Source organism: Lineus longissimus, chromosome 8, assembly GCF_910592395.1.
Source record: "Lineus longissimus chromosome 8, tnLinLong1.2, whole genome shotgun sequence".
Classification (NCBI taxonomy): Eukaryota; Metazoa; Nemertea; class Pilidiophora; order Heteronemertea; family Lineidae; genus Lineus; species Lineus longissimus.
The window spans coordinates 3,616,903-3,639,666 of NC_088315.1; the positions used below are offsets into that span (position 1 = coordinate 3,616,903).

General features: G+C 41.8%; 3 protein-coding genes across 3 annotated transcripts in view; 2 read left to right on the forward strand and 1 right to left on the reverse strand.

The window, feature by feature from the left end:
• LOC135492740 (neuropeptide S receptor-like) overlaps positions 1 to 22,764 on the forward strand; it is a 52,647-nt gene that overhangs the window by 13,463 nt on the left and 16,420 nt on the right. The window lies entirely within an intron of this gene.
• LOC135492745 (uncharacterized) lies at positions 2,967 to 6,484 on the reverse strand. The gene has a single exon (XM_064779371.1). It carries the CDS (start codon positions 6,227 to 6,229, stop codon positions 3,593 to 3,595), a length of 2,637 nt encoding a protein of 878 aa, XP_064635441.1. The 5' UTR covers positions 6,230 to 6,484; the 3' UTR covers positions 2,967 to 3,592.
• Positions 10,489 to 12,986, forward strand: LOC135492700 (proteinase-activated receptor 2-like). The gene is made up of 2 exons (XM_064779292.1): positions 10,489 to 11,414; positions 11,848 to 12,986. Exons 1-2 carry the CDS (start codon positions 11,092 to 11,094, stop codon positions 12,524 to 12,526), a joined length of 1,002 nt encoding a protein of 333 aa, XP_064635362.1. The 5' UTR covers positions 10,489 to 11,091; the 3' UTR covers positions 12,527 to 12,986.

Consider the following 22,764-nt stretch of genomic DNA (forward strand, 5'->3'; position numbering starts at 1 on the left):
TGAATATGGATTTTCGAGGATGCAGTATCATGAACTTGTGGCCTAATCGACTGCATTAATTCATTTATAGACCTTACTGTCATGCACAGTGTTTACTTGTACGCCGTCATTCCCGTGAATCACCATCAATCACTGGCCACACATGCTAAATAAAGTGGTCGTGGCCACTAATCCGCATGCTATTCTCATCTTAATTGTGAAAAATTGTGAAAAATTGAAGCTTTAATCTATACCTGTCAACTTAAATATCGTTTCAAATTAATGACCGGTCTCCATGCCTAACCCTCGTAGCCAGTATTGAATTTCTGTATGTAAGTATAGTAGACATTTATATACGGCTCCACGTGTGGACGAGTCTTGTTGACATTATTGGCGAAGGCAAATGTCAATTGGGTATTTTCGGAAGCAAAAGACGATGAAAAACTGAGACATGGAAATGATAAATTGCTTCAATTAAGTTGAAAGTGCAATCGTCGAGAGAAAAAAGCATTTTCGTGAGCTGTGCCAACGAACTCAACCAATTCCTGTTCCTTCAGCAATAAACTTTTAGCTGAGCACAATGGCCATTGTTGAAAGAGATTCTGTGGTGGTTGGTTGTAAATTTCGTTCTTCCCAACTTGATCTTTTATAGACGAGGTCGCACCCAAAAGCAGGACTACGTTCAAACCAACATGTTGTTGAAAACAAATCTGTGCTGAAGCACTCAAACACATAAAAATAGAGTGAGAGTAGTCGCTGTCTGATGGTTTTTCTGCAAATTAATCTGGCTCGATAATATTCAACAATCGTATCCATTATTTTACCCATATTGTGGTCGTGTTCCTATTCGGAACCCACCGTCCAATGATGATGGCATTCCATCCCCTATGACAACCAACATCATGATAAAGTAACGGGACTATGTATTTAAGTCAATTTTCCAACCTTTGAGCGGCCTATTTGCTTTCCCTTTATTTCCGGTTTGTTGTTAGGGCGGCCATCTTGCCGACAATAAACAACAATGTAAAGCACGCGGGAATACATTTATTGGTAATACAGCGCAGATTTATGAAGGGAAATGACACAGCCATGAAGCCAGGGTTCTGTTGATCTTCGTATTTATATACCCAATGAGACAGAGTCGAAACATGTAAATGACTGATATTAATTTCATTGGATGAATAATGCGCGGGCCAAATTTCCGCGTCATCTGACTGATGGCTTGAGAATCTGCAATCTTTTCGGTAAGCTCTGTCGCTACCCGACCGAAAATGGCCTATTCCGAAAAAATCAGTGCACTAAATATGGTGCGGACCGTTGCCTTGTTATCGTCAATATGCGAGAACTGAGCTGTGGGATGACGAGCATCAACTAGTAGGACTTAGCGCTTTACTACGCAATATTGGGCGATCTGTAATGTTATTGAGGAGGGAACAGGAGTGCAAGAAGGAGTTAGGCCTACGCTGCCAGATAGAGTTGCGTTCTACGCGCTGCGGCCGGGAGTTGATCCCACGACCTCAGAGGTGACAGTCGCGGATGTTATTTACAAACACCGGTCGTCTTACAATGCTTTACATTGCGGCACTCTGACGGCCCATGAGCGTAGTAACATGGACACTCAAGTGTATCATCATTTGCTCTGCTATCAGCTCAAATGAATGCACCTATAATTTGGCAAAAACGAGCATGATACCCAAAATAACGTTTGTTATCATATCACACTAAATAATCGATTTCCGACGACGATTGCTTCCAGAACATCTGCTTTACCAGCGACCATGAATCCCTCGGGCAATTTTGCCTCACTGACACCGTTCAATAAGCAATCAGTGGAATCGATTGCCGTAACAGCTTTTTTATCATTTTCGTTTCTGGAATATAGCTTGCCATTTGGTAAAAGATGTATTTGAAACACTGTGTTGTGTATAGTTGTGGTGCATAGGACACTGAGGTGCAACGCTGGTCTTCTACTTTGCCCAAATATCCAAAAGGTCTACGTAGTTTTCTTGAAGGAATTGCGTTTGGAGTGATCTTTCCGTGATAGGTTGAATACATATACATATTGCTGAAATAGAAATTTAACGATTTTCTCTCCACGTAAATCATCGATACGGAACAGTATTGGTAACCCAGTCAGTCGTGCCGCGACCCATTCCCTTTACCTTATTGCATTACCAGGGTTGTCATACGACGAAGTAAATTATCGGTGGCACACTCATGAATCGACAGTGTTACCTCAAGTTCCACTGAACATGGAACTAGTAGATGATATCAATTATATCTTCAATTTTGAATCATTTGAAGAGTCCGATTAATTACTGTAACGTTAAATTGCGTTATGCTGGAGATTAGATCATTAAGATTCCGATATTGGCGAAAAGCACATCAACAATGTCCGATTGCGCTCGTATTGATAAGGACTGAGAACGCATTTAGCGGCACTTCTGATCGATTCTAGACTATCATCTGGCCTATTTGCAGTGGGGCATGAGGTCGTCTACGGCTGGCGGGAGTGGACAAAATTCAAAATCAAATGTCGCATGAATCTGAATTGTTGCCTGGCATAACTTCAAATTATGGAGACCCAGGCCTGAAATTAGCCTCGGAAAACCTCGAATATCCTGAATTACGCCCCACCATAAAGCGAATCTATGACCCGCCATAAAGTCAAATTATTGAGTGCCATAATTAGATCAATCACAACTGGTAATTTCCTTGTTTATAATACGGCATAAATTGCAATTTTGTTTCCATAAATGACAATCCGTCCACAATTCACGACGGGATGGCGATTTATGGGTTGAAGAATGAATTTCTCCCCAAGGTCTTAAATTTCTGATACGTTTTACAGACTATGACATAGTCTGTAAAACGTATCAGAGATAACTGTAAAGTCTCACAGACTTTACAGTTATCTCTGATACATATTAGAAATACAGAACAAGGGAAAAATTGATGAAGCCAATAACATACATGTATAAGGACAAACATATATTTTATTTGTTAAGCACAAAGTCTTTGATACGTGGTGTTTGAAGGGCAAACAACGAATGATTGTTTTATTATTACCTTTTCATATTGTATATCGTAAATTCTTGGATACAAGTTCAGTTTCAAGGAATCAACTAGTCTTCCACTAGGATATATTGTATTGAGGTGGTCTCATCCACTATAGCCTACGGTCAGATTGGTTCATTCGTCACGAACGCCAAGCCTGGTACTCATCTTATCATGTTTTCATCTAGAAATCCAATGATTGAGGCAAGAAATGCATATTTGCAACATACCTAATAAAAGTGAGATCAGAGTACAAGAGTGCGCGAAGGCAATCAAAGGAAATCATATATACAAAGTTAATAGAAGTATAACGATGGTAATATCCTCTGCTTGATAAAATCTGAGTTCCTCTGGGATCTTTTGGACGAATTTTTTCCTCATAGAATAATGTTATAATATGAATTTATAAAAGCTGCAGACAAAGAAGTATTATTACTAACGGCCAATTAGACGGGTTTTAGCAGCCGTCAGCAACGACGAAGGAGGGCGACGGTTTTCGTACATCATATATATATTCGGCACACGCAGATGAAGGGCCACTGTGTAGAAACCTTCCTTATTTGTGATCACTACTAACTCTGCTAGACTTCATCATTTCCGTCAACATTGCCACATTACTCTCCATACCGTAACATATCTCCGACACTGACAGCCCTGGTTCACGGACCTCATGCATCATCCCAGCCATCGTCGCAAACCGCCGATTTGAGTTCATTTTTTCTTTATCTCCCGATGGGTCCACATTTTTGATCGCACCACCTTCCGCAACGTCTGCTCCCGTTGTGTCTACATCCAGCTGTCGAATTTCTCGAGAAACTCGGATATCACTAATGTCATAAATCTTGTAGAGAGATTTATCACTTTGATAGACAGTGCACGCTACGTCACCGGTGACATCTCTAGCATCACGATCTCGGCAGTACAATGCCTTGACGAATCTGGTCATGATCCGGGCAACTGCGGCACACTTGTTGATGTCCAGTTTGAGTCCATCGAGGACATTGATGCTAGGAATGAAGAACAGTGGTATGAAGTTCCTAGTAAGGCCATCCAGGACATCATCAAATAACTGGCAGACCATCTCACCAAGGCTCTGGTCCGTACTCTGGAACTCCTCTACCCGCTGGAAAAACATCATCTTCAGGAGATAACTCACCACGTAGCTTTCAGCCGTCTTCAACTTGGTTCCCTCGTCTCGTACCAGAATCTGGCAGACGTCTGGGTTACGTAGACATTTCGCCGTGACGTACACAGCTTTGACCCTAGGGATAACATTATACATGTGCTCCGTTTCCAAGTGCGAAAACGAAATCCTCCACATCCGTTGAAGATCCTCGGGGCTGAAACCACGCGCCATCTCACTCTTGATATTCGGGGACTTTGGAATCAGATTGTAGCCGCGTTCCTTCAGCGTTGCGTGGTCCATCAACCAGGTCCCACGCGCTCCCTTTTCCGGCCAATCATTGATATGGATACAAGGTACAGCGTCTACAGAAACGCCAACTTTATCCTTCCCACCTTCATCTTCCCAACATAGCATCATGGGGGTACATGCTTTCCTGTCCAAATCCCTGACAGTTTCATGCGTCCCTTCCATGAACGTAATCCTACTACCTTCGGAGATAGTGTTAAATTTCATGAAAGCATCACCAAATATATCGTGGAAGCTCTTGCTTCCTGTGACAAAGGCATAGGCCCGTTCTGCATCTGCTGGATAGGTGAAGAACGCGTATCCGTTTCCAACCTCTTGAACAGCTCTGTTGTCCAAGCCAAGGTCGACTTGAAAGACGAAGTCCATTTCATTCGGCAGCCCTGTTCTGGTTTCCTCTCCCGAGCTTCCAACCTGCTGAGGCTTTGCCCCGATGAATAGATTACCGGCTAATGTGGGAAGCTTCTCGATGACCCCTTTGACGTCGGCGAATACGCGAACTGCCAAACCTCCAGGAATGGCGAGGACATTGCCCAGCCCTGGGATGGTATGGAGTTTCTCCAGCGGAGGACATATCACATCAGGTGTGGCATCGATTGGCACGGATTGGACAAGTTTCTCACAGGTCCTCCATCTGTTTTCCAAGCTGTAATCTACGAGGTCCTGGAATGGTAGGTAGTCAAGCGGTGACTTTCCAAATGAGTCTGCCTTGTTGACATCAGCGCCTGCCAGAAGTAGCAGCCGGGTGAGGTCCATTTGACCGTACAAGCAGCTCCCGTGGAGTGGGGTTCGGCCCAGGTCATTGGTGAAATTAACGTCTGCTCTAGCATTCAGGAGAAGGATGGCTGCTGATCCGTTACCAAGGGTTGCGCTAAAGAACAATGGCGTCATACCTCGTGATCTCTCAAAGTCAGGCTTCGCTCCTCCATCCAGAAGCACAGCCAATGTTGATTCGTCGTGATTGCTTATAGCTCGAAATAACAGGGGGAAACCATGATCAGTCCTTTCTAACTTTACACCATACTTGATGAGCATGTTGACCACTTCAGGCAGACCTCGATTCACAGCACAGCCAAGGGCAGTTATCCCGTTGTTTACTTCGAGGTCTGCGCCATGGCGAGAGAGGCATTCCACCATATCCCATTTGCCATCGCTGGCAGCCGCAGTGACGGCGGTCACACCTAGCAAATCAGTTTGGTTTAAGTCGGCCCCAAGGTTAGTCAAGAGTTCAACCATTTCGATCCTGTCTGCAGCGATGGCATAACGGAGGGGTGACAACTTAAGAAAGCCACACTCCCGAGAGTTAAGATCAGCTCCTAACTCGGCCAGTAGTATCGCCATGTCTAACATGTTCATGTTTGCCGCTCGATGCATAGGAGTAGCTGTTATGTCATGGGTGTTCAAATCCGCCCCGAGTCGAGCCAAACATTTAACCATTTCGTAATGTCTCCCAGTCACAGCATGAAAGAATGGATCCTGTCCCTCAGTGTCCTTCAGTGTCATATCCGCCCCCAACCGAACGAGGCACCTGGCCATCTCGGTGTCTTCGCAGAATTCCGCGATGTGCAAGGCCGTCCAGCCCTTTTCGTTGGTCGCGTTGATGGAATCTCCCTTCTCGACTAATGCAACAACAGCTTCAGTTTTCCCTGAGCGTACCGCGTCATGTAACGGGACAATGACGGGATCGGACGGAGGCGGCAATGGTCTAATCATGGCATTCGACAGAAAGTGCATCAATACTTCTCGGAGATCGGACTCCGCCATGATTCAGCTTCGCGTTTGGTAGTTCGTTTGGCCTTCTTGCGTTGTTTGTCTCCTGTAGTCTTCTCGACGCTCTGTCCTGTCTGCCTGAAACAAGTGTTTTGTTATTCACGCATTTCCAGACAGCATGACACGAATAACATCGGCAGTGATATGATATTATCGCATCAAACGTCCTTCCCAGTTGTATACAATTGCACTATTATACGCTCTTTTTAATTACTCCACACCACAATGACAAGTAGGACACGTTCTTCATACGAGTGCGATAGTTGAAGTGGCATATTCTAGAATGCGTAGGCCTATTTGAAGTACAATGCGGAGTACAATGCATTGTCAGCAATCTCATGATTAACTTTTTATTGTATTGGATGGGACTATCTATATTCTTTAATATTGATGTGTGCGTCATCAGATTTTTCGATTGTGAAATAGGCGATAAGAAGACCACGAGGCGACCATCCCTAAAACATTGGTCACCGCATGATCTCGATAGAATTGGCTTGTTGAGAATCAGGCTACCCTTGAATTGTGCACGAAAATGCAAGGTACCGTGTGTGCAATATTCAATATTGCCATATCAGGAAGACTTTAAACGAACACATAGCTAAGTCATGATATCAAAAAATGTACATGTGTACATACTTCGCTGCACTCTTATGTCAGTGTAAATCGAAAGTATTCACACCCTATGAGGAATAAGATTATTGCCGAATCATAGACAACCGGGTCCCCTACCTCCACTGATTTCCCAGCTCATGCCTATATCAATCCTTCAATGCATGAATGAGACAATAAAATCAGCAACAAAGCGGATCACAGCATGCCATCCATGTAAAAATTTAGAAACGAGGAAGGTCAACGAAGATACATGTATGTTATCGACAAATGAAAATTTAAAAGAGTCTTTGACGTTCAGCCACATTTAAAAAGTGTTAGTAAAGACATAGTGCTAGAAGGCAAACAACTGTAACGCTGGAAAGTCAATATTTCAAGAGTTAGTAATATGGGGAGGTAAACAAGATATACATATAGACGGCAAACTGGGTAACTGGAATCAACAACTATTCCAATAGTCGAGGCGATAAAAAAAAATGTAAATGCGGTTGGGAGTATTTGTTTAGAATGTTAGGAAGGCAGGCTGTCTGTTTTGAAACATTCAGTTAACTGCTTAGATGATGTAGACATACCAGTGATGAGAAAGAACGAAGCAATGTGGAATCTTTAAGATAACATGGTATATGTGCATGCATTTGGGGCATGGTTAGAAGAATAAACACTGAGGCAGTATCTAAGGTGGTCGTGCGAATATAACTGCAGCCCCAAACGCAACCTCATTGTACATGCACTTATCAAGATAAAGTCGGGTTGCAAGACTGAGCACTCTCCTCGCTTGTGAACGGAACTAGAATCACTTGATGATCTCACTTTCAGTCATATAACTCGTATGGATCATCTCAAAACTTTTCATGCCATAACATCAGTCATTTTAGGGAGAGGTCGGGGAGTATCTCTCTCATGGCATGCTCCCTTCTGACATGAATAAGAAAAACCTTGGAGTCGTCCGAAAATGTGAATTGCTTCCCCCAGTAGAAAGCAGCACTAAAAGCGTAACGACTGTCATACATGTATATATCATGCTTTTAGAACGAACCCTACGAACTTCTAAAAATGTGTTATGTAGCTTTCGTTCTGGGGTCAAGAAGCAGTTCTTCAACATGACATACCTGTCATTTGCAGTTGGTGAACTAGCCAGCACTCACACGACTATGTCAATGTTTCCTCCTTGTAACATGTAACTACAAACCAATGCATTAAGTCAACAGCTTTTAATAGCTATCAGTGCTAATACTAATGGGCACTCTGACAGTAAGCTCATTATAGCGTGCATATTTTGTTGCCCCTCAAGCTAGGGAAAGTTTTCCTGATGTTTCAGAGCTTGTTTACGTAGTAAGCGCCCCCTCACAGTGCCTGCCGATGAGGATTCGCCTGGGTCTAACCGCGGGCCCACCAAGGAAGGGGGTCGCTGTAGGACACTGAAGGTTTTTGCAGCATTTGTGTCCAACTATGTCGTTCGTTCGCCAGCCGCCCTCCGAGGCCAGTCCAGACAATGAGAGGAGTCACCCTGAAGTCACCCGGAAACTTCGCCGTTTGATTGGGATGGTATTATTTCTCTGTCGATGGAAGTGACATTGCTTGCTTGGTGGTGCAGCGGAGGCACCTCCAGCGCATCAGGGGGCATTGGTCTACCATCATCTGTAAGCAAGAGAACGGTGATTGATCAAGATCACTGACCATTACAGTCGCGTTGATGCTTGCGGTAGCGGTACTGCTAACACCCTACACTAAATCCGATCAACTAGGACCTCTCCGTGGTCTCCAAAGATTATGCAACAAGAGCAGATCCTTATAGAGTAGCTAAGAGTCCAGTCTTCGCATGTACATTTTTGCGCCTTTTGCAATTAGCGAACATTCAAAAAAAGGTCATTGTTTTAAACCTTTTATTCGTGTGCCGTTTACATGAACCAATGACAGCCATTCGTTTGAGGTGGTCATCATGCCTGCGACCATAATCTGTAATCGCAGCAAGTGGTGATGAATATCATACCCACCGATTACCGTTTATGTCTGCAGACGAGAGATCGTTTTTTCGCCTCAAATAATTACGACATGCCACCTAAGATATCGCTAGACCTCGAGTCAACACTCATCGTTATTATAGGGCGTCTTCTTCTCATAGCTTATGAAAATATTGATTATTTTCTACTGAAATTCACCAAGCCCATGACTATTTTGTCATGATTTACAACTTTGTTTTCAATTCACCAACGAACATGATGAAAGGCTGTTTTGACGTTGGTGTTATTTTGGTCGCTTTAATCTACAGGCTTGCGGCGTTAATGGCATCTGATTGTGACGAATGTTGTTTCTGCATGTAGTCACCATTGTCACGATTTGAATTATGTTTCGAAATTTCATCTCAACTGAAAGCAATCTTTAATTTATGTCCTAATCAAATTCACATTCTTCTTCTCGCTTCAGGTAAGTCTCTTATCTGAAAGAACACGTTCTGTGGTAAGTCGCAGGTTATATTCAGTCAGGCTAAAATTCAGCTAAGACTATTATCAAGAATTAATTTCTTGCTATTGCAGTGTATCTTTTTATTCGGAAAGTAGATCAGAAAGGGATTCGGGCTGTTGTCAATTACTGCATGTATTCAATGTGGGAACACATTTTACTTGACAACTGGCGTTGAAGGCTAACCCTCTACCCTTTTTGTCACGGTTCATTGCAGAGGGTAGGAAAGAGGGGAGTGAGGTGGTGCAGGGTGGGTGATGGTACAGAGATGAAGAGCCAAGCAATACTAGCCCATCACATGACACACATCATGTTAATCTCGTAGCGAACACGCCAAAGGTAGACTGTGAAAGAGTCTATCCTAGCATGAACTACATTCGTTCAGGAATTTACATTCCTTTCAAAACTTTCTAGACAGAATGGTATCCCTGATTCATCTTCTCGTATTCCAATTAATGTGATGGCTCTGATCATGTTCTGTCCACTGGTCCGGCAGATAAGACTGCACTTAATAGGATCCCTAGCATGTAGGGAAACAAAACCAACCAGCTTGCGTTTCCTATTCACTTAGACCAACCGTTCATGATGCCCTCCCCAACCCACAGCCGATAATTACATGGCAAAGCATTCAGTTGCAATGAACCTGCCTTTGTCAAAGAAATTGACAGCAAGAGTTGGAGGTTGTATACTGTCATTACAGACGTTTAAATTTAGGCAAGATACCCATTGGTCTGTGAGGATTGAATTGTTAAATGCTGTCATTTTTGAATTCATTCTTTAATTGTTCAAGAATGAACAGTAACATATTGCTTTGCAGTCTTATGTTCGATACATCCTTGCAAACACAAGTAGTCCATGATGCAGAATACGCACGTTTACTGTTTTGAAGCAGTTCTCAGATTACGCAGCACATCGTAGCCACGAACTTCTCAAACTATGTAATGTGATGCATTGAGTTTTGAAACAGGGACTCCTTTGTGATCGGGAGAAAAAAATTATTGTGTGGAAACGGGAAGCATACTTTGAGTTACTGGAGTAAACTTAGAATACGGAGTGGTTATGAAACTGAACACCGATTACAAAAACATTCTGACATGATACAAGTATAATTCTTATAAAAACACCTCGCACTTCGACAATGACAGTATCATATGTCAGATGCGGGATGCGCGCTCTTCTTACTTTCATGTATGTGCCGGTTTACTGTTTCGTATTTTTTTAATGAAATGTGAAATAATGGGCGAATAATTTATTTGCACGAAGTTAGAGGTGAATTACTATCTGTGGGAAGTTGCGCCAGGATTTTGAAGGAGGGGATTCATGGAAAATAAGTTGTGATCGGGAATTTAACGCGGTACTGCTACGTGTATTTGAGCTTTGCCTTCAGCTGTAGCAGGCCCTGAAAGTTGCAGTGACTGTGCCAAAACATTTTGAAAAAACATTTTAACTGGGTGCAGATCATTTGCCGTTGAACTGTTCAATCATCTGTTTCCGATTGGTAGGAAGTCTCCCCGAGTAACATATATACTGTTTCGCCAGATTTTTTGCCTCTGTCGATGATGAAGAATCGAGCGGACCGAAAGCAGCTGGAAGCTTATATCACTATTCCTTTGACCAAATGACCGGAAGTCGCCCCATTTTCTGCTGCAGGAAACATTAAAAGAATCGTATTGTGTGCATGAGCGGCTTGATTCACGATTTACGAGTGTGTTCCGGCGTAAGTTGTAAGTCTTAGGGGCTCCAAAGAGCGATCTATCAATTTGTAAGTCTGTTTCGACACTTTCTGAATGCATGACTTCACCGGGCAGCCATTCGATGCAGTGTCGGCCGACAATGTCACCGGCCTGGCACGGTCATCGTACGTCGAACTCTTGGAACTTGTGACTTCTCTTCTTTATAGGTGGTTCACCGTCGTAGTCATCGGCCTCGGTGTTCCCGGAAATATCATGTCCTTACTGATTACGCTAAAACAGGACAACCGCCACATTAGTACATGTATTTACATGGCTGGTTTGGCTATTGTGGACACTGGCCTTCTCATCATGATGATTCTCTACAAGACGCTGCGACTGCATGGCCAAGGCCTGGATGGAAACTGGACGTTTCTGACGTGAGTATTATCCTCATCACCATCGTCATCACCACCGTAATTTCAGAATCTACATCTTAATCTGCATCTTTTCTTACTGAGCTGTTGATGATGTGGTGGTTTTGCCTTGGATTTTCACAGGACGCGAGCGGCCGGCCGGATTCAGGCAGAGAAGGCAGTTTTCTGCTGTACTTGATGGAGTCCTAATTTATAAGCAATGAAAGTGTTTAATTATTGGCTAAACAAAATAATCCGTGGAAATATTATATGTTAGCAATAGGCCACTAGTGCAAAGACATACTTGAAAATAGAAATCAATGCTTCAGGCAATTTCCTTTTTTGAAAACAGGATAAGAATAGCAACAGGAAATTCAGAGTTTTAATAATGGAACGATATTTCGGAAGAAAAACGTGTAATTGATAAATAAAATTGCTTTAATTTTGTTTTATTTAGCATAATGTGGTACGGAGGAGACGGATTTGCCATAATTTCCGGTTTGTTCTTGGCCGAAATGAGCATCGATCGAGCTATCGCCATCATGTATCCAATGAAAGCAGCCACTATTTGCACTGCCTCGAGAGCGGTCAAGGTGACATTGGCCACCGCTGCGATCGAGTTATTCCTTCAAGCGCAGGCATTCATTGTCCTCACCGTGCCCGATCCCCCAAACGGCGCCTTGATTGTTAACTTTCCCGCCGCCAGGTGGTACGAAGCTGTATACAACGCCTATCTCGTCGCCATGGGAACCGTCCTACCATTTTCTGTTCTCGTCGTCTGTAACATCACTATAATAATCGGCGTCAGTCGGGCAGCGAGGAAGCGGAGAAAAATAAAATCGGGTAAAGACAAGAAAATTAACGAAACAAATCTTACTGCAATGTTGTTCATGACGTCATTTGCATACTTCGTCTGCTCATGCCCAAAACGAATCAACCAGGCCGTGTTTGTTTACGATTTGAATGACCCCTACTGGCGGGCGATGTACTGGCTACAATTCTGGGTTTGCAATGAAATATGGCACATTAATTTTGCTATTAATTTTTACGTTTACTTTCTCGGCGGTGGAAAGAAATTCCGACGGGATGCCAGAGAAATTGTCATGAAATTTTTCTATTGTTGTTGGGCCAAGTGACAATCCAGGGTACTGTAGCAAGAACTAGATTCCGCGGTGACTCGGTGCAATGGCTTGGGTTCCCCAAATCGGACACGGTGACCTTTGGTCAGGTTTGACCTGGACAAGTGACCTGGACAAGCGGCGACGACATTTCTCTCACCAAAATCTCACAATTGTTCTACGAAACAACAAAATAGTGCTATTTTCTGCACATCATTTTGTAAAGTTGACCTTATAAAGCAATTGTTTCATATATTCCATAAAAAACCGAACCAAAAGAAAACAATAGCTATTTCAGATCGGATACTTATCATAGCAACATAGTTGGTATCTCTTTAAGAAATATCCATTGGGTTGAAAGGTACATGTACATGTATACATGTATCCTTTAGCCAGTTGAGGGGCGCCTGTACAAATTGGCCTATTTTATCCATATAATATGCCGATATTTACCAAACGCGCCTCAACCGGCCCTATTACGTCGTAATCCCTACATAAACATGCCGATTTATCGGCGTTGTGAGTCGGTCGGTATTCCTCCTCCTGAAGACGGATACTCTTGGAATGACGCACACCGTCGAAAAATCGACCTGAACATAATGCAGCCAGGTATATACACTAACATTATGTACACATTCACCACACTGAGAATACAACAGGCTACCGACATCTTTCCTCCTTTTCTTAAGTTCCTGCTAAGAGCATGCTACCCCTGGTCTTGATGTCTTTCTCAAAGACACTCCGCCCGCTGCTCAAAGAAAACTTCAGGAGAACCGTCATGCACTTGGTCAGACGACTTGGTCAACATTATCTAGTGATTTAAGATGCTCTGCACGGTGAACTGGACGACAGTATTAAACAGTATGTGCTGCAAGTCCCCAGGAGTGGGCGGGGTTTCGAATCGAATTTCGGCGGCCAGTTAATTCTATGCCTCCTTATTGGTGACCCAGGAGGCCTTTGGTAACCAAGACCCTCGGCTCTCAGAAGGAAGCGAATAGATTTCCCTTTACAAACTGGAGATATCATGGAATGAAATAATGTAGCGAGGAGGACGATATCGAGTGGTGAAGAGCGGCTGAAACGGTCGTATTTGCTTGATTTCAAAGGGTAACTCATCTCTCCTTTGTCAATTCGTGAGTGAATAGCAGTTGTTGGTTAACACCGATAATTTTGAAACACTGATAGCCATAGAGACAATCTCAACACACGAAGACGCGCATGTGGTTTCATCACGACCACGACATCAATGGCAAAGAGCAAAAACGTGGCATTCTCAAGAGAGACTTGTCTAGCATGATACCTCCATCTCTCGCATAACAATAGGGTTCCAAATATACTCCTAAAATAGTTAACTTGATTATGGAGAAAGTGATATTCTTAATGCAAGTGATACCACTAGCTCCAAGCATATTTCTGGTGAACAATACGTCTGCACCTTCGGTTGACTAAGCCCTGTTTGCCCGCTAGACAAAAGCAACCAGATTAAATTTCTTCTTCAGTAAGTACGATCGTGTTATTCTTCTACCTAATTCCCTTTAACCGTAGCTTCCGCATTCCGATAATGATTCAATTCTAGCGTGTATAAGGACAACGAAGGCTGTCATGGGCATGAAGATGCCTAGAGGATTGTTTCTCTCTCAGTCAGTTATATATTTGACGTCTTACCGCAACAGGACAAAGGCCGTGTGTTGTGTGTCAAGTCAAGCATTTCTGAATTCATCACAAATTTTTCTTTCCTTTTAATTATCAAATGTTAATATGAAGCAGCTTGGAAAGCATCAGTTTTGATCATCCTTAAATCATTCCGAAAGGAGATTACTTTAGTACCTTGCCATTCCATTGGCTGGTTGCACAACTTACCGCGGTAGCAATGTTGTCAGAAAAATTAAGTGGCATCAGGAACATTCTCCTTATCGCGTGTTTGGCATTCTTATCCGAGTCACGTTCTGTATCTGACCAAGCATCGCCGATGACGCCTCGATGCTTTCTCTGTAGCGCTGCTTTGAATAGCAAACAAAATCTGTTGTGCGTAAGTGATGCATTAGTTGCGAACCTAACAGTTACAGCCGTGAACACAAAAGTGTCATCCTTTCGTCAATGGTACATTTTTTACGTTTGCAGTTCTGAAGCAGTAATGATTCAATTAATTTCGCTGTGCCTCACACCTTCTCATAAATGACTTCATTTGGTCATTGTAGCTTCAAGACTTGTTGATGGTTGATTTAATCTCTTTATTATGATCATACAATATTTAACTATCTTATATCTGGATCATGCAGTACCTGGTAAGCGTGACAATGGCTCTGAAGAAGGTGGAAAAGGAAAAGCTATATGATATCTCTGAACACATTGGTATACTTGCCCTCAATGTAATATCATATAAACTGTAAATCACCAAATTCGCGGCTTATTACAGTTGTGATTGTAGAGGCCTGCCGGGTGCTGTTACTCTCCTCACATGCCTATGCAAACGAGCTGGACAAAGGCCTGGAAGAGTCAATGTCAAAGATCCGATCGGCCGCCAGTGTAACAATGGCAGTCCAAGATATGTATAACATGTGACATGTACACTGTCTGTGACAATGAGGAGTCGAAACCTGCCGCACTTCGATCGTAATGAGAATTCAATGAAATGTAAATTCTTAATGCAATTCAGATATTTTTTAAGACGATTTCTCATCACTACACCCGGTGCATCCAATATTAGCTTAATGGCTAATCCATGGGATATAAAAAACACGAATTCACCACAATTTCCTCAGAGTGATAACGAATATCATTCACCGCGTCTATCTATTGTCGAGTAATTTCTTCAATTTCCCCTCCGCGGATGGTTTTCCGTTCACTGGAGATGTTATCAGACTTGGCACAGTCTTTTTCTTAAAAAAAAACTTGTCTTTGCAGTTAGCTGTTTATTTACCTACTTGGCTGTGGAAGTGTCAAAAAGTGTAAATACACGTTCGACTATCGCGCCATAAGTAATGTAGAAACTGGAAACAAAACATATTGATCTTGGCTACATGTGGCCGTAGTTTGGTAAGTCTACGATTGATAATTTTGGAGTTATTCAAAATAAGAATTATATGATTTTGTTTACTTAATCTTGGCTACATGTGGCCGTAGTTTGGTAAGTCTACGATTGATAATTTTGGAGTTATTCAAAATAAGAATTATATGATTTTTTTTACTTAATATCTTATTGACTTTATGACATCGGTGATAGTAATTGATGCAAGCGACCTTATCAGTCATTTGAGACGGGCATGAAGTTATTATAAGTGTTGATTTTACCTTTAGTATAAGTAATCGGATTGATCTTCGGGTTCAAAAGATTTAAGAAAAGGAAAATGGGTTCACTTCTTTGAAGAGAGGTATTAGTCTTCATACAGGGGATGGGTAAAGCCAGCGGACAAAAATACATTACTGAGTCGTGTAATTGGTGTCTTTATGGACAACTTGGTCGACTTGCACATCCTTGGTTAGTACGTAATTGGTGTGAGAGTAAATCGGATTTTCATGCTCATTACAAAATCTTCTCGAGGTGTCTCAAGAAGAACTCTGACTGAACTTGAAATCTGTAGAAATCTGTTAAATTCTAAATCTGTTTGATAGAAGGGAATCTTCTGCTCCAGTACTCTTAAAATCAGGTAGAGACGTGGTTTTTTATTTGAACATTTTAATTATTCTTATGACAATGTCAAACTACTGTAAATCGTACTGTAAATTGATGTAGAGCAAAACCCAGAGAGCACCGACAGTTTGACCTGGCCCAGCTCCTGCCCAGTACCCCTTAGAATAAATCCTAAGGACGCAGTCATCTACATGTATATACCAGTAAATTATTGGGCAAGATCAGTAATCAATACCAAATGTAATACCCATAAAGACATGTTCGCCTAATTTACCCCTGGGAGGGACTTTTTTCTCCCTTTTGTGTGGGTGGCTATCGGGATGATTTCTTCCGTCGTAATTGGGCAAAACACCTCTTGAATGACGGAGAAAGGATCAAGCTGCCACTCAGAGATATGGGCCGTGATGGGTCACTGATGGGCGGAAGATCAGTGACGCCGGTTCACTTTTCTTTCGTTGATTCGTCTGGGTTTTTTTCTTCAGAAACAAAAGTGATTTTTAAAACAAATTTTCTTCTTCATGAACCGGGTGAAAATCTTGATTTTAAAGGTCCGTTCCGGGAAAATGGCACAACGAATGTACGAGACCCCACCATTGCGCTATCATCAACGCATCTATACAAAAGTTATCTAATCCATACTTTCAAAAATAATCTCACATTTCATGTACCAAATGATAATACATTTGTACCGGTGCACATGCACCAAGAATACGACGTGTAATGTATTAAGTGGCCAGCAGCTCCCCAGCTTGGCACACGCCGGGGGCACACGATCCCGTCAGAATAACTTCAATCCTGAATATCCAGAGACACAAATGATGTTCACTATACAATTTTACATGTTCTTTAACAAATGTTTAACACCATGTTCAATATATCACTAAGATATGATCAAAGTATCACACAAAATTCGGAAATTCATATGCATACACCTGTAAACTGAAGGCCGACCACTCATACATACGAGCGACCACACAAACTGTTCACCTTGCCCACTCGCCGGAACTGACATTGAATACATGCATTACGTTTATGCATGTACGTCATTACCAAGGGTGTTACTCAAATCGAAGTGGCGGACAATAGGAAACTTGTTAGTGTCGCCTGTACAATACAATACCCAGCCTATGCAGGCTTACGAGACAAAGGGTATGAATTGCGTTACGCCATCACCTCATTTTGGGCTTGGTTTATTTGTTATGAGGACTACGCCTGTGTGCGCCTTTGTTGCAAAGACTGTTAGATTTGGTGTTTTATGTAATCTATTGCAACGCTAGTTGCCACAAGAAAAAAATCGTGACTGTGGCTTGCATGCGTTCGATATCAAGACCTATTCTGTTAGCTGTGACATTCAGCACTCAACTCAATTTGCGCATCTGTAGGTGATAATCCATTGTCTGTCTGAGACGATAACCTTTTAGTGCCGCCTATTTTTCGCTTGAAGATGAAAGGAAAGTTTTTGAGGGGCAAATTGGATTGAGTACACCTTAAGTAGCTCTGAAAAAAGCATTTAGAAGTCTGTAGTTGACTGTTTGGTGAACATTGGGGCCGCTGCAGCGTCACTTTATCTTTTACCAAAAATGATTTAAAGTGAATGGTTCTTTTCTAATGTATCAGTGTCCCTCGGGCCCCTCTCAGAAAACCCTTGACATCAGCAATATTGGAGTTTATGACAGTAATGATATCCAACGGCAACAAAATGTCATTTACATCCTGGGCAAATGTGGTTATTACCTTTATTTGTCATTCTCAATATCAAATCACATTACGATTATCTCAATTCCTTGCAGTCCATTAAACTATTCCGATTAGATTTATTTTTCGATGGGTTTTAAGGGTATAACACCAGCGACTTCAACCTCTTCTAACTTCCATTGAATATTGTCACGTACACGGTGTGCCAGAGAAAAACATAACCTACTTTGAGTGTGCATATGTACACCGTAATGCTGTACAGGCAGGACAGAACAATGGTGACAATTTTTGTTATTCACGATGGGCAAGTGCCGTTTTAATCATGATACAGCCGGTCCATACGAAAGCATGTTGCCTAACAAAAGAATATGCTCAATAGACCCTGCTCTTCCGCCATGTAACACTAAAATACCCTTTCTCAGCTCAGTGATATTAGATTTTTCGCATTGACGTCAGGACAGTTTGATACTCAGTCAACTCCCAAAGATTTTTCGCATTGACGTCAGGACAGTTTGATACTCAGTCAACTCCCAAAGGTAATTTTGCTCTAAAGTTGTCAAGTGACATTATTACGGCAACCTTGGTATGAATTTTAAAGGATTTTACAGGAGTTGTTGATCATATTAGGGGCAGTGCTAAATGACATGTGTTGGCGTTATGCCCGATATGATTATTGTTATATCCTTTGATATTTTAATTGATTTAGTTTTAGAATTGCTTGTTGAAGTTTATAGAAAGGATTGCCAAGGTGTTCCAGTGGTAAGCCCGTGCTAGTGTCAAGTCGTCATGGCCCCGGACATCGGTCATTTGCAGCTTTTAAAAAACCTCACCAGATGGTCAGAAAATGGTCGATTTGAAGAATCGCTTGCACAGTACAGGTGGAAAATTCGCAATCTTGAAAGCAGGAGCTATTGCCTTAATTTTAGTTGACAGAGGCTTAATAATCTATCTGTAACGCAATGAGAGGAACATAAAAACATAACCAAGCCTACTCATTTGATTGGGTGACGCGGTATTCGTTTTTGAGAGTTTCTCTCATTGTTTGGGAACGCTGAAATTCAGTTTCACACGTTTTCCTCGGTTTCTCTCGATTCTATGGTATATTGTATTGAAACACTGAAATATGGGGAACAAACATTTAGTGGGTACAACACAAAATCAGTGGAGCCTCGGGAACATTCAAAATACACCTGTGCACTTGAAATCTCCGTGTTTATTGATATGTGTCTCTGATTTGGACCATTCACCGACCTAAGTTGCACAAGCAGAGAGATTTCAAGCTAACGAGGATTGTCATTCTGAAAATAAAACATCCCATCAATTTGAAATTCTCAAAAGACAGTTTCCTAGTCGGTAAATTGGAAACAACACACGCGTAAAGTTAATTAAATGGATTCTGCTTTGCTGTTCATTTTTAACATTTTATATGAAAATTCCTTCCACGGACGCGAAGGTATCGGCACGATTTACTTTCGGGGATTCTGTTTTAGGTAAGTGCAACTTTCTGTAATAAGAGTTCATGGCAAAGTTGGGGAGGCTAATGGGATTCCAGAGAAGGTATGAATGGTATTCAGCTGTTCCCTTGAAATTTTAGTCTATTTTATGAATATTATTTGGCACCGGATGCCCTCCATTGGTAATGTCATCAAATGGTCTTTCGGAGAAATAAAAATATTTCCACAGATTATGACGTACATGTAACATACGAGAAACCATTTAAATGACGATATAGAAAATACAACGGAATTGGTTGGACTCAGTCAGATGAATGGACAATATCATGCTGTCTTTTGCCAAATACTGGACCTTACGGCAACTCATGAGTCGGATTGCCATGTATCATTAAATGAACCCAATTTCAAATTTTACGTCCTAGTTCCTCGTCAGTGCACATTCGATAGGCAAGCACGTAAACTTAATTAAAGGGCTCGTATTGCTGTTATCCTTGAACAAAGACAATGCTTCCATGCACGTCATGGTATCATCACGATGTGACTTCGGGGGATTAAAGTTTAGGCAAATGAAACCTTTTCTAACGAGATAGGTTGATCAGCATTACAAATTTCCCCACAGATTACGTAGTTATGAGACAGATGGGAGTTTCGTTGCAACTCTGAATATCAATCCGCCGATGGTAAAAAAAAATTTGTGATTTCGAAATGTTGGTGGTTTGTTGTACAAGAAGTTCGATTCAATGAATGCCGCATCGATCATGAGGTGTATGGAGGTCAACTCCGATAGATTGCAATATCAAAAACTCTTTTTTGAAAGGGAAATGGGCAATTCAGCCATGCATGGTTGCTCAGAAAAATCGCTGTTTCTTTGGGGCACTTTTCGAGAGAGAAGAATTGAGGAATCAATTGATAACCGAGAGTGAACCTTCCAGTTGATCATCACAGTCATGTTGGCAGGCCAGGTGCATCAATCTTAAATTCAATCAAATAACACAAGATGAGATGAGACCTTAATGTCTTTGACCTGGTTATCACAGAGGGCAGTCGTCTGGAACTGCCGCAATTCGTTTTCCTTTGGCTGATGACAGGCAGACTTGAGCGTAAGTATCAATGATATTGGTCTCCGGATATGTCGCAATATGAGAGAGCGATCTCTTATCAGGGGCTGCATCATTCATGAGCGGCCAGCCTCGTAAACAAGTGCGTCTACGGGTGCCACTGACATCTCCGCATCTTAAAACCAGACGAAGATACGGATCTGCGGAGAAGCTAGTCTGTTTTTGACACAAAGAATTTCCAGTTGGGTATAGATGGTTATCGAACTGATACTACTTAACATTGTATTGATATAAATCGAGAAATAGGTTACTTTCGTTAGCAAAAACATGTTTCTTCTCTAGACCTGGACAACAACTTTAGAACATCTTCGATGAAATTTGGATATAAATAATCAGATGGAATACAGAGGGTGTGAAATGATGATAAAAAAGATTTTTATATGCATGTATACGTGCATTTGATCGATGACGAATTACTTGGATTTACTGGACCCCTAGGCCTCCTACCAAAAGCACATTAAGTCTTTTGCGTCACGAAACTTCAGCAGGAATAAATCATAATGAGACGCAATTCGTACCTTTAGAGTGTCGGTATGTATAGCATTGCTTTGATGTTATGGTCGGTGTGCGTCTGACAGCGGAAATGGAAATAGCGCAAGGAGAAAATTGGTACAGTGCTCATCTATTCGTCTGTTCTCTTTGATATATTTTATCTCGTTGCCAGAATAATCAGGAATTTGTGGTGGGCTGACATGTTTATTGCATGACCAAGGGCCAGTTGATTGTCTTATGTGCCCAGTTCACCTGCGGCGTGGTCTTAGATGTGACTTTTTTCTCAGGGCGAGCACTCTGCAGAGTCCTGGAAAGAACTCATAAATGAGAAATTGGACCTGACGAGAATTACAAGTAGCACAACGGGCCAGTGTGTCCAAATTATGTTTTCGTCTTCGAGGAGTCCTGTGTCTTTGGGATATTGATTTAGGAGGAGAAGTCGAAGGAAAGCATCATTGCAGGATTAATCCACCACCAGCTGTCAGAAATAATTACTGTATTGGCTGATCACAGAGGTAACCAGCAGAATGTGACTAATTACTGTATTGGCTGATCACAGAGGTAACCAGCAGAATGTGACTAATTACTGTATTGGCTGATCACAGAGGTAACAAGCAGAATGTGACTAATTACTGTATTGGCTGATCACAGAGGTAACCAGCAGAATGTGACTAATTACTGTATTGGCTGATCACAGAGGTAACAAGCAGAATGTGACTGATAGGACTTTTGTCTTGTTGGGTTTCTTTATACATGTAAGCGGTTTAACGTGAAAGCATTATCTTCAAGTCATTTAAGCATCAGAAGTTTTTTTAAACCTTTCAGACTACACCACCCAACCAAATTGACTGTAATTAGCAAGCTACTGGCACACTTTAACCGCAACCGCATATATCGAAGCATAATCAGCTTACAACCACCATTTTTCATGAACTTCTATGAGCAATTTTAATGAAATTTCATAAGCTGCTTTTCAATGTCCCGATTTGTGTGCCCTTGAATTGAATACAGATGCCATTAGAAGCCATTAGTGTTCCGCAAATCATGACATTGGTAACGCAATTTGGCCATTGTGAATTTCCAGCAATCCTTGTTAAAGGGATTTCAAACCATTGGAGAAAGGGGCTCGGGAATCAAAGATTAAGGATACGAACGGGGGCGTGGGCTCAGGGAGTGGTTCACTGGAAAACGGCGAGATATTTGCAAAAACATCGTGTATTTTAGACTGAGATATGGCGTTATTAAACGGCTTTTCCAATGAGCAACACACTCAATACGAAAGCTTATGATGCAGAAAATAAATCATCTTACAAAAGATTGCCTCGTCAGTATTTCCGGTACGTTATAATATGTTGACATTCCTTTTCAATATCTTATATCTGGAGCTTACATGTATATTTAGTATCAATGACTAATGGTGTCACTCCAGTCAAAGATGAAATATCATGGTATGGTTCTGTCGGGAATATGTGCCTTCTCTATTCATTTTCCGATTCCATTAGAAAAATTTATATCAGAAAGAGCCAATAAAAATGAAGATGCTCATTTGTCTTTTGAAAGAAATATTGCTGCCCTGGAGGACACACTCCAAGGACGTAGTACGCCATCAGGACGCATGTGAGCGTCTTTGCCTGCCATTAGGGTTAGTCACCCCTTCCCAAGCCATCATGGAAGGTATAGATGGAAAGGTACTTGTCCACTCGGGTGAGGTGCTCATCTTGGCACAGGTATTCCTGAGGATAGATGTCAATTCCCTTTAGGATTTTGCCGTCGACTTGGTATTCTATTGCCTTGCAACCTAATCCTTCGTCGAATAATTGGTTCTTCAACACTTTTTTTCTGAAAGTACCAATTCACTGGCGTAAA

Excerpts from the sequence above, each read along its gene's own strand:
- LOC135492745 (XM_064779371.1), bottom strand. The coding sequence starts at position 6,229 with ATGGCGGAGTCCGATCTCCGAGAAGTATTGATGCACTTTCTGTCGAAT.
- LOC135492700 (XM_064779292.1), top strand. The coding sequence starts at position 11,092 with ATGCATGACTTCACCGGGCAGCCATTCGATGCAGTGTCGGCCGACAAT. Across the intron at positions 11,415-11,847 it reads GGAAACTGGACGTTTCTGAC|CATAATGTGGTACGGAGGAG; the intron begins GTGAGTATTATC and ends TGTTTTATTTAG.